Source organism: Trachypithecus francoisi, unplaced genomic scaffold (genome assembly GCF_009764315.1).
Source record: "Trachypithecus francoisi isolate TF-2019V2 unplaced genomic scaffold, Tfra_2.0 Lachesis_group3, whole genome shotgun sequence".
Classification (NCBI taxonomy): domain Eukaryota; kingdom Metazoa; phylum Chordata; class Mammalia; order Primates; family Cercopithecidae; genus Trachypithecus; species Trachypithecus francoisi.
Window position 1 is genome coordinate 13,199,646 of NW_022681468.1, and position 12,799 is coordinate 13,212,444.

The window sequence follows — 12,799 nt, forward strand, 5'->3', positions numbered from 1 at the left end:
ATAAGGTAACAAATCCCTGATCCATTTATATAACCTTACAACTGAGATCTGTGAAAACAGGGAGTGTGAGGATTAGGAGTGGTGTGGACACTTTGAGATTTCATCTCAGAAGGGAAACTTGTCTGTGAACTCACCACTTTGTTATGGGCCATTAGCTGAAGGATGCTGGGTGTCACCCTACTCCAAAATTCTAGTGCTGTCAGCATCGCCGTGAAGCTGAATTCATTCTGATTTTGGAGATTTGTAGCGACAGCACTTTGCTCGCAATATACTGTCCAGAGCTGAGCAAAGATGAACGCGTGGAAGAGGGAGCACATGTGCAGCACGGAGGTCTGAAAAGGAAGAAGACAGCATCGGTGCATTGCATGTCAGCAGGCTGTGACCCTCCACGGAGCCCTCCCTGCATGGCTTCGGTCTTGTCAGGGAGCACAGTCAAAGCACAAAGGCATTATCTCAGAGTTACAAAGTCGTGATTCATCACCTTAAAACAATTTGCTCTGCTCTCTTCTCCACCAGTGGGAGTGTGCTCAGAGAACAAAGCACATTTTTGAAGAGAAGGCACCTTAATTTGCTGAAGAAATCTACCCACCCCCTTGCCCTTTAACGGAACTGACATTCCCATCCCAAAACTAGATAAGGGAGAACAATCATTCTGCCATGTTAGGACGTTTCCTCATCTGTAAAATGGGAATAAGAGTAGCCTCTTCAAAGCATGGGAGTAAAGGAGGGGATATACGTGAACACCCCGCCCAGAAGTTCTTAATCATAGCAGCAGCAGCAGAGTTCCTCCTCTTAGCGAAAAGCACGTGCCGAGAGAGCACCTACAACACGCCAGAGACTGCGCTGAAGGCTTTTCCTAGATCACCTCTGTCACTCTCCAACCATCCCCTCGTCTATTTCACAGGTGAAAATCTGAATGTCAGAGAGGTTAGATACTTGTCAAGCTCATAAAATCACAAGTACCATAATTAGGAACCAAACCCAGATCTCAGTTGAAATATTAGGAATTGACTGCCTAATTCCTTTTGCGAACATCATTTGGATCATTGGGATGGGTGTGCCATTTTATCACATCATCAGCTTGCCCTGTCCCAAACCCGAGCTGTCCCCAAGGCCACTGTGACCTCCCAGAACTTGCCGAAGCTCTGTGAAGGTCCCCTGGCTCCTCCGAGCTGATTAGTACCAATGTGTCTGGTTTGCCTGGACAGGTTCATGACTGGTGCCTGCCTTGGGTTTACTTTCTTCCCTTTAGCACATCATCTGTCTCTGCAATTTACAAAGTTCCCCTGCATAGGTCATGCCAATGTGTGCTTTGCTGAGTTTCCAACTGGCCTCCTTGTTTTCATTTTGTACTTTCCTGTATCTCTACAGATTTCAGTTGAAAAGACAGTACACGAAGAATTAGATAGAGAATAAATTTTTCTCCATTTTGTCTCTGGTTTTAAAAGCTGATCACAGAATTTTGATTATATTTCTAGCCTTTTATTTCTCTTCATTATTTTGAGACAGAAATGCCTGGGAAGCCAACTCTTGCTTGCCTCCATGATTTATCTTCATAAAAGTAAGTCTAAAAACAATTTGGGGGCAGGGGGAAAGACAGTCTGGGAATCTAAACAACTTTAAATAAGACATTAGCACAAAGTTGTGTTTCTAACATCCACAGGAGGGCAAGTGATAAGATGCATTTTCTTCTCAGAAGAAACATAATTGGCTGATAAGGTTTCCATTAGCAATTGCGATGCATACGGTCTTAATCTTGCAGAAATCACTTACCTTTGATTGCTCTGGAAATCCAATCAGGATAACAATAAGATGGTCTGCAATGTGGGAGCCTGCATCCAGAGGAATGGGCAGGCAGGGAGAGGAGGCATTTGGGCACACTGCATTGTGAGTGAGGGAACCCAGCAGAAGCCAGGACAACAGTCGGATGTGGGAGACACACTCGATGAATTCTTTAGGTCTGTTAGAGAAGAAGGAGTGTTAAAGATAATTTTATGTTTTCTGTTTCATTGGGTGCATCACAAATGCTTGTTGGAGGAAGGGATAGAAAATGTGGCCTTGCAGGCAATCACATAAAACAAAATGCCAAGGCAATTGAGTGTCAACAAAATGATGTATCTGTTCTTCTTGTTTTCCACTCTAATCCTGGATCTCAGCTTCTTGAGAAAAGAACAGCCTTTGGTGACACAGGATTACACAGCATTCTTCCACAAGCCTGGCTGCCTCTCTGACTAGCTTCCCTTTCTAAACTCTTTTCACTCCTGCTGTAGAAATGTATTCTGTGGTGGGCCGGACACGGTGGCTCATACCTACAATCCCAGCACTTTGGGAGGCCGAGGGCGGGTGGATCCCCTTAGGTCAGGAGTTTGAGACCAGCCTGACCAACATGGCAAAACCCCGTCTCTACTAAAAATACAAAAATTAACCAGGCGTGGTGGTGCGTGCCTGTAATTACAGCTACTGGGGGGGCTGAGGCAGGAGAATCACTTAAACCCACCAGCGGAGGTTGCAGTTAGCTGAGATCGCGCCACTACACTCCAGCCTGGGCAACAGAGCAAGATTTCGTCTCAAAAAAAAAAAAAAACCCACAAAATTTCTTCTCTGGCATCCCCCGTAGAGGGGAGGAAGGAGATGAGAAGATATAACACAGCTGCCCATTTTCCTGCTCCCCTGTGATCTTCTCCTCCCACGCTTCTGATTCCCACTCTACACTTTTCCTCTGGACAGAAGGCTGACCACGCAAAAGGGCGGGCTCAAACCTACCCTGAGTTCCCAAGTCAACAAACCCATACACGCCTCTCTCTTCTTTAGCCTCCCTGAAAGGCAGGGTCAGGGGCTTGTACAACCTAACCTTGCACCAATTTCATCCCTGCTATAGTTTTTGTTCCAGCTATAATCTAAGCTGCTTGAAGGCAAATATATTGATATGTACTTATTAACTTACTTAACTAGTTGAAATCAAGCATTAAAGTGGTAATTCTAAGCTCAAAATTTTCATTCTTCATTAGGACAATTGGTTTTGTGGGAGGACAGGTTTGTTTTTTGGCAGCATGTCACAGAGCAGTCTGGGTCAGCAAGCATGTATGGAGATGGGATCCAATTTCCATCTTCTTAACCAAGTATATTCCACTCTCATAAATCTTCAGTGTACTCATTAACTCTAGCTGAGCCCAGGGAAACTCAGGCGTGTTTCCTGCCTTCTTTACCCTCATTCCTGGAATAGTAAGCGTCTTACCCTTGCTGCATTGCAGAGGGGGGATGATAAAGCCAAGGCAGGTAGCGGATCACAGCTTTGTTATCTCTGTGGTTGCCCCGTGAGATGTCCATGGCTGCAATCTGGGCCAGCCCCACTTTGAGATGTCCCCCAAAGGTATCTTCATGCAGAGGCTGAGAACATGTCTTCATGTGGCTCTACAAAACCAAATGGTATTTTGTAACTCCGGCAGACACCTGGATTCATTCCAGGCCATTCTTTGAAAAGATCAGGTTGTCATTGCCACCCCTCTTATGGCCACTCTGAGCACATAACCTGCTTAAACTTCTTCAGAGCCTTCCCATTGTGCTTAGGATGAAAGGAGGGAAAGTTCCCTAGTGTGGCCTACAACATCAGAAAGATCCAGCTACTGAGAATTTACCCCTTCAGCCTGCAGCTCCAGCTGTGTTGGCTCTCTGCGTTCTCTCCCGCTGCCATTCCCTTTGTCTGGAAGGCCATTCCCACCTCTCTTCACCTAATTGTTCAGATTTTGGCTCAAGTATCACTTCCTCCGGGAAGCATTCCCCGACCTCCCTGGCCAGGTCCGTGCTGCTTTCTACCTCTGTTTCATAGCAATTGTGAGAGATACATTTTTACTGTAGTTTGTGTGAAATGTTCATTAAATGTGGCCTCCTCTACCGGACTATACATTAAATGAGAGCAGCTGTTGTGTCCGCTTTTGCTCATCACAGCATCCCCAGTGCCCAGAACAGTGCCATGATATTATAGGTGCTCATACATATTTGTTGAATTAATTTAGAAAAATTTCTTTGCTCAGTGTGAGCTCAGTGGGAAGAGCACTGAACTAGGTGTTGAGACCTAGGTTCTAGACCCAGGTCTGTCCTAGCTAGTCCCATGGCCTTAGATAATCCACTTGCCACTTGATCCTTCTGATATGTTTCCCAATAGGTAAAATCAGAGGGTTAGATTATGACTGTATTCCCAACCCTTTGATGACCCTGCTTCCTACTTATTATTTTGTGAAAGCATCTGCAAAACAACCTAAACACGTTTAGGTAACAATTGTTTCCTCTTCTTTGTACATCAAAGTCATTTAAGTGTGGGCAATCAGATTCAGCAAGCAGTAACCAGCACAGGAGCAGACGATAGGGGAGCTTATTAAGAAATGACTGGGTTTACATATGGTGAGATATGCTCAGTTTACATTTTGATTCTACTTTCTGCCTGGGATTTGCAAATCTATCACTATACCAAAAACCACTGTGATCATCTGAGCAGAGCCAGGGAACAGGTCAGTGATTAAGGGACTGTATTTTTGCTGATGAACTTCTGGGATTACTAGCTCCCAATTATCAAAAAGGAATCATCTAGCGCCAGATTGCAATTTGGCTGCTCCTTGGACCATGTTTGGATTCTCTTCTGCACTCTGCCTAGGGCCTTGCTCAGATCTCTCAAACTATTCATCTTTTAGCTTCCTAGTTGAATCATAGCAGGAAAGTGGACGTGCATCAGCAATTCATTCCATCCTGCAAAAACTCAATCATCTCAACAACTTCACTGGGATTGTGTCCATATGCAAATTAAATTTTGTTCTATCCCCTTTCATCAAGGATTTTCTTTAAGAAAATAGCTTCGATGCAGCAAAAAAATAATACATAGTATATGTTTGCATAATGTGCTACAGTTTATGAAAGTCTCTTCACGTACATTATTTTTTATTAAACCCTCATAACAGTCGGGCAAGGTAGGGATTATTGGATTTGTTCTTCAAAAGAGGAAACTGATGCTCAAGGTAATTAAACGATGCTATGCGGTAAAAAGAGAATGAATTGAGAGTCACAAGAATCTTAGGTTCAACCTTGACTTTACCACTTAGTAGTGTTACTTGAGCAAGTAGTACACCATCCCAAGCCTCAGTTTCTGAATTTGTAAAATGGGGATAGTATCTTAACAGAGGTATTGTGAGAAGTGAATATATGGCAAAAGTAAAGCTATGCATGTGGCTGATGCCATATGAACGTCCTTTCCCTTCCTCTTTTCCTCTTTGCAAAGCTGGACCCTGGCTCTTCGATCCCCCAAGGCAAGGGCTATTCAACAGTGCCACAGCTGCCTCCCCAGGTAGCAATAAGTTCCCTATGGTCTACTTAATTCTCTCAAAGCATCTCTGTTTTGTGAACCCGAAGGATGAGCAGGTGGTGGTCATCTCACCTTCAGTTTGGTCAGCGTGTGCATGTCTGCCATGAAATCCAGCACTTCATTGATGTACTGCCTCACACACTCCATCGCTGCAGTCCCACACTGAAACGCAAGGACACAGCTGGGTCACAGCTTCATTTTTGCCCTGACTGCAACGACTGCCTCACTCTGGTTTCACGTTGTTTACTAAGGAGTTGTTTCACTTTCTGGATTTCTGACTCACTCCATTACTCTCAGCATAGTCTCTGACTGTCTGCTCAGCATTTGGACAAAAATTGATAGAAAGTTTGTGGCGGAGAGCAAAGAAACAGGAGAGGCCTATGAGAGATGGGGCTAAATGTTTTTATCCACTGGGTTATTGGACTGATTTTCTGTGTGTGTGCTTGTTTTTAAACTGCTTTGTATGCAAAGATTCAGCCTATGTCACGCCATTAGTATCAGAGTCTTTAGGACATCATTCATCCCAAAACATAGCAACACATTCTCATTCTAGGGAAGTCTTAGTTACACATAAAATACATGCCACCAAGTTCTACCACCAGAATCTTGAATCTATTTTCTGTCAAAAAGTACACAAACAAGCATTGTGTTTGCTGAAAGAGTCAAAAATTCTCATACTAGTCAAGTCACTTGCAAATTAACTTCTTACACACAGTAGGTACACTATTCAATAGATGCATGTATTACTGTCAAGTTCTTGCTAGGGGATAAATAAAAGAAAGAAACAAAATGGTCATCTTCCCCACATGCTCGACGTGTGTTTGAAAAGTTTGGAAGGAAAAGAAAGCAAGTTTGTGTTTTAGGTCGTTAAATGGCATCGGCCTGCTCTCCCTGAGAATGCAGTGAATTTAGGATTATAAGCACAGCAAAGGAAAATGAACAAGCAGGCTGCTATATCAAAGCCATATGAGAGAAGCCACACATCAGGCTGGGTATCATGTGGATCAAACGAGGCAGGCTTTGAAGCCAGATGAATACTATGCTAAAGGCCTTCCTCAGCTTTCTTTAGGAAAATCTGGAACATTATAGACTTAACTAGCTCACCCAGTGGCTCTCATTTTCCCATATTCATGTAAATCTGCGCGGTACTGAACTATATCACCTTCTCTCTCTTCTAGAATGTTACGCTTGTCAGTTCTTCTGACAGGATAACAGACAGCAAAATAAGGTCATTGGCAGTCTGTCAGAGTGTTTTCCAAGCATTTCATACGTTCCAAAGTTTTCTTCTTGTAATTTAAATCAAGTGAAGGAATTATAAAAGGTTATTGTGTTCCTGCTTTTGGAATATTAATCCTTTCGTGCAAGAAAGGATTTCCCCCTGATTTATTCCATTTTCTCTGACCTTTCACATGTCATGCAAATAGGACTGGAGACTCTGTTCTTGAATTTCTTGAAAGGGATTTGTTTCTTTCACAGGCAATATTTTATACCATTTCAACTAGGCAAATGTCACTGAAAATAATTACTAGGAGCATTATTCAGTATTTGTCTTTTAAGTTTGAATCTCAAAAAATGAGAGCAAAGAATTTACTAACACCAAGTCACTTTTGTTCTAGAGACAGCCAACTGCATCTAATAAAAGACTTAAAATTCACTGCATGGTCAGGAGACTCTTAGTGAGCCATATATACTTATGAAACAAAACATACAATTTTCAAGCCCTCCTCCCTTTTCTCTACTTTGCAAAGCTTAAGAATAACGTTAGGTGTGTTATTTAAGAAACAAAACAAAATAAGTCAAGCTCCATTTGTTTCAGAAGATCTATATTTATTTCATAGGAAAACTAATGATTAAAAAGTTGAAAATATTCAAAACTCAAACTCATGAATTGAAGCAAATCATAGCTAATTCTTCCTCAAAACTAATATTTGATTTTAAAGTTATATTTCTTAGATTATAAAAGCAACACATTTAATATAGGAAATTTGGAAAATACAGATCATTAAAATTAAAATTGAAATTACCATAATCTTAATTCCTGTCCTCCACCTCTGGGAAAACTACTGTTAATATTTCCTTCCAAGTTTTTAAAAGTTTTTTAAGGTATATAACATACACACATACATATAATGTTGATAAGATTGAGATAACATTTTTCTAACTTGCTTTTTAATTAAATACATCATAAGCATTTTCCAATTAATTAAATATTATTTGAAACTTTGATTTAGTAGGCACATAATCGTCTATCTTATGGATGCACCTTATTTTATTTAAACAATACCCTGATGACGTTAGACATTTGCTTTGTTTCCATATTTCTGCTATTTTAAGTGATGCTTTAATAAACATACTTGACATAAAACATGTGTATATTTATTTTCTCAGACATATTCCTAAAAGAAGATTGCCAAACTGCCCTCCAGCAAGGTTGGTTTTACTACCAATAGTAACTTAGAAGAATACTTGTTTCATTTTACTCTCAATAAGTCTAATCATTGAGGAGGATCTGCTGGGGAGGGAAAAATGGGGAGGTATTAGTCAAAAGGTCCAAGGCTTCAATTATGCAAGGTGAGTAAGTCCTAGAGATTTACTGGGGAGCAGAGTCCCTAGAGTTAGAAATACTGTATTACATACTTAGAAATTTCCTAAGAGGGTAGATCTTATGTAAAGTGCTCTTATTGCTAATGACAAACAAACAAAAGCAAACAAACAAACAAACAGGCAGGAAGAAACTGTTGGAGGTGATGGATATGTTTACGGCATAGATCACAGTGGTGGTTTCATGAATGTATAATCATTTCCCAACTCATCAAGTCACATACATTAAAGATGTGCAGCTTCCTATATGTCTTTCATGCCCTGATGAAGTGTTTTTTTTTTTTTTTTTAAAGAGAAAATCTGCTGATTGGCTAGCCAATTTTAATTTTTATATTTTTAAATATTTTTATACTTCATATTAACTTACAATTCATTGATTGCTAGTCAGAGTAGAAGGTTTATTTTTAATGGCTTATTGGTCATCAGAAAGGGGACTATATGTTGCTTTTCTGTTGTTGGAATGTTCATCTTTTAATTACTAATTTCAGTAACGCTTTTATTATTAGGGACTTTTCTTTTTTAGCTATGGCATAGGTAGCAAATAACGAGTTTTAAAGAATTAAACAATGAAGGAAACAGCGAGCATGCAGCAGAGACTGGCTAGCCACTCCCCAGGCCTGTCTTCTTCCTTGGCCCACAACTAGACCACATTTCCCATCATCCCTTGCAGTTGGGTATGGCCATGTGACTGAGTTCTAGCCAATGGAATGTGAGTAGGAAAAAAAACCCACACACTTTTAGACTTGGCCTGTGAAAACCCCATGGGCCATATTCTCTTCCCTTTCCCCAACCACAATCAAGCTGATTGCAGTGGACTGCACATAATGGAAGAAACCTGATCCCTGAGCATGCACGTAGAAATCCCCCTTTCCCTACTAAACTTCACATGAGCAAACACTAAACTTTCGTAAGTCATTGAGAATTGGGATTTTTGTCGCGTAGGACCTTGTATTACACTATCCAGAACCCTTAAAAAAAAAAATAGTTTAGTCATTCCACTCCCAGAAATCTATTATAAAGAAATGGTCTGAAGTATGGACAAAGATTTAAGCACAAAGATGTTCTTTGCATATTAACTACAATAGAAAAATATAGAAATAACTAAAATATCCAAAAATAGGCAATGTTTGTTAATATTATTTTTAATAGATAACATTTTCACAGCATTTACTATGTCTGACGCCTTGCTAATATGCTTTGCATGCATTATCTCATTCAATCCTCAACCTATATGTTAAACCCTGTTATATCCCATTTGACAGATGATACGAATCAAAGAATTATAGGTTAAATGCTTTCCAAAAGTCACATAGCTAGTAAATGGCAGGCCTCAAACCCTGATGTAAGTCTAAAGCCTACATTCTTAACTGCTATTCTATGAAATATAAGTATGTAGACAATGAATTTGGTCAGGACTTACTCCAGGTACAGAGGCTATCATCTGCTTGCTCAGGATTGTTGACTCAGCTAGTTTGGTTCCAGCATCTGCACAAATAAACTAATAAAAAAAGTGAAAGGACAATTATTTTTAAGGGTATCTGGACAGCAATAAGTCATTTATCATTTTATTAACTTGGTTTAAATTAATTAGAGTTATTTTCATGACAATCTGCCTTGGATAGATCAGATTTGCTAATCATGATGGTTCATTACTACCAGAAACTCAGAATCACAGTACTAAAATTAATACACAGAGTCTTATTTTACCCAGACTGTTAAGTGGCACTGAAATGGTGCATTCAATCAAGGAAAAAATAAAAGATGTCAGCATTGTCAGATTTATTGAGAAGTCATTCTATTTATTATTTAGTACTTCTTGACAGTTACTGTAAGCACATTTCATACAGTTTCATGATTTCTATTATCATATCATATATTTAGAAAGAAACCAGAAAAACAATCAACCTCAGAGTGAGTATTCTATCTGTTTCTTCCCCACAGAGGACCTTCAGCATCTCATCTTCCTGCCCCTATTCATCCACATGTATCCTCTGTGCTGATAAAGACCCCCACTCCTTCCCTGGGCGCCCAGAGGACTTTTCACACACTTCCATTGTACCAGTCACCACATCAGACTGCAGTGACTTATGAGTCTATTTCTCAACCTGCTATGAGCTCTTCAAGAGCACAGGCTTGATGCACCTCATCCCCAGCACTAGCTTGGTGCCACACACCTCAGAGGGGCTCAGTGAGAGTTTACGAAGCAAATCCATTAGCCAGTTATGACTTGAGAGCATTACAAGAATGCATTTGCCAGATTACAATTTAATTTGCTTCATTACAGATTTTGACAGGTGTTTCTCACTTAATGCAGGCATTCAACTATTTATTAATAGTCTTAGGAAAAAAAGTTAACCATGAAGTAGAGTTTGCTATAAGCAATTAGCTCCTGTTTAATTTATATTTCCTGGCCTCTGGCCAGTAGCCTTAACAACTTCGGGATCTGAAACTGTTGCTGTGCAGAGTTCAGAAGTTTCAGCACCAATTGCTCCACCTTCTCATTCATTCTGTTCTCATACTGGAAGGCAAGGGGAAGCTGAATGGGTCAGCAGGCTCGGTCCCTGTCACACTGGGGAGAAGTAATAGGAACTAGGGTCGCAGAGTAAATCTCTAGGAGGCCTGATAAGGAACCATGGAACAAAGGAACAGAAACTAGCATATTATCAGGCTAGTCAGGGGTTTAAATCTAAGCATTATTAACAGGTAGCAGGTTTTGGCTAACTGGGTACACCTCTAAGCCAAAGGCCTCCTGAGGCCAAGGAACCCTTAGACTTCAGGCTCAGGGCCAAGAGCTGGTCTTCAAGTGTGGGAGGGGTGTCCTCCATGGAAAGCATGTAAGTGTATGTAACTGAGTGGGGGCAAGAGGGCATAAGCAGAGCTGTCCCTGAGAGCTGTGTGACAGGAGTGGACACAGATCTCCACATTAACATTCTGTCATTTCCATTTGCCTCAAATACAGTTACAGAAAACTGAAGAATTTATTTATCCATTAACTCTGAATCTGGCATAGAAAGTGGCAACTGGTAACATCCTGGGAACACCTAGCATTTTCTATTATCTTATTCAGGTTTGCTATGTCTGCTCATGTAACTTAAGCTTATTTCTAATGTAAGGAAAAGTAAATAAACCAGGTTTTAGAAAATGAGAAGCCTTTAACTCCAGCCAAAATCTATAAGTAAAAAAAACCAAAAAACAAACAAACAAACAAACAAACAAAAACCCTGAAATATCTGATAGCCATACACAGTGAACAGAAGGAACACTCCCAGTGCAGCTCCTGGGAGAGACTGCATGTTTTCCCATAAAATTCATCTTAAAAAGCTATCTAGGCCAGGTGTGGTGGCTCACGCTTGTAATCTCAGCACTTTGGGAGGCTGAGGCAGAAATTAGCCAGGTGTGGTGGCACATGCCTGTAACCCAGCTACTCAGGAGGCTGAGGCAGAAGAATCACTTGAACCTGGGAGGCAGAGGTTGCAGTGAGCCGAGATGGCACCACTGCACTCCAGCCTGGGCAGCAGAGCGAGACTCTGCTTCAAATAAATAAATAAATAGCTATCTAAGTCTTCAGTCTAAGACAAACAACTTATAATTGAGTTCCAAAACCTCTGTGAGGACATCAGTATTAATTTTAATTAAGTTCTTTACAACAGAAATGATACTGCATAGCTAAGAAAGGCCGCAGGGGAGACAGAGCCATATCTACTGTGTGAGGTAAGGGGCGCACTTAGAGCTGTCTCTTTAAGGATGGTTTAAAGTCCTGGACCCCACTTGAGTATGCTTGCATGGCCTGGATGGGCCCTCAAGGTCAAGATAAGGTTTGTGAAGAAGCAAAATTTTAAATGTCTATATCACCCTTCAGTGGATGACTTTCCCACCCACGATACTCAGTAAAGTGCAACGCAGAGCCTAATGGAAGCACATTTCAGCAATCACGCAGCAACAAGATCTGAGGTTGGATCCAACTGTCCGATTTATGAGAACTCTTACTAGTCAGAGTTAATCAAAAATCACCCTAAAAGTAAAGGAGGTGCACAGAGAATCTGGCATATCAAAGGAAATAAAAGTGCATAAGCCTCAGAAATCATCTATTATTTTTTATCCATGCATTGTAATCCAGCATATTTTTACATCAGATACACAACTAAAACCTTACTAAACCTTTCTGTCTTTGTTTTATATGGCTGCCAACCATAAACTGAAAAAAGAAATCTATTATGATTTTATAGAGTTGCTCAAAATATAATGCTATTACAAAAATCAGAGAAGGAAATGATAACTGCTGTTGAAGGAAGAGTTCTGTACTTTGAGGGAAACTGGGCACTGAAATATGCATTCCCCCACGAATACAACAGAAACACGATATCTATTATGTGTCATTACTAAATTCATTATCAAAATGATACCCAAAACAGTGTCTTCACCTCTCATCTCATAGAGTGATCAGACTGTTACTAACTCAACTAATATTAATAACCCCATTCAATGGTAACTCTGTGAATTAAAAACAACAGCTGTTCCTCCATCAGTTCTCTGTCCTCCAGCCCACAATGAATCTATCTTTAAAAGAAAACCTTTCTTCAACAAAACAATTTCTCATAACTTCAATATGCAGGTATATCCCACAGAGTGGGAGTGATACACGCAAATTAGCAGAATATCTACTCTCTCTCTCTCTTTTTTTTTTTTTAAGATGGGATCTCGCTCTGTCACCAGGCTGGAGTGCAGTTGCGCGATCTTGGCTCACTGTAACCTCCGTATCCTGGATTCAAGCAATTCTCCTGCCTCAGCCTCACAAGTAGCTGGAACTACGGGCAGATGTCACCACACCCAGCTAATTTTTGTACTTTT

At 40.6% G+C, this 12,799-nt stretch overlaps 1 protein-coding gene across 3 annotated transcripts in view; it reads right to left on the bottom strand.

Annotated features, from left to right (window-relative positions):
* UNC79 (unc-79 homolog, NALCN channel complex subunit) overlaps window positions 1-12,799 on the bottom strand; it is a 287,744-nt gene that overhangs the window by 16,123 nt on the left and 258,822 nt on the right. For all 3 annotated transcript variants that reach the window (XM_033191506.1, XM_033191504.1, XM_033191507.1), the window contains 5 exons: window positions 9,372-9,449; window positions 5,423-5,512; window positions 3,236-3,411; window positions 1,774-1,960; window positions 135-332 (listed from right to left, as the gene is read on the bottom strand). In XM_033191506.1, the coding sequence (XP_033047397.1) occupies window positions 135-332; window positions 1,774-1,960; window positions 3,236-3,411; window positions 5,423-5,512; window positions 9,372-9,449 (729 nt within the window). The remainder of the gene's footprint in view (window positions 1-134; window positions 333-1,773; window positions 1,961-3,235; window positions 3,412-5,422; window positions 5,513-9,371; window positions 9,450-12,799) is intronic.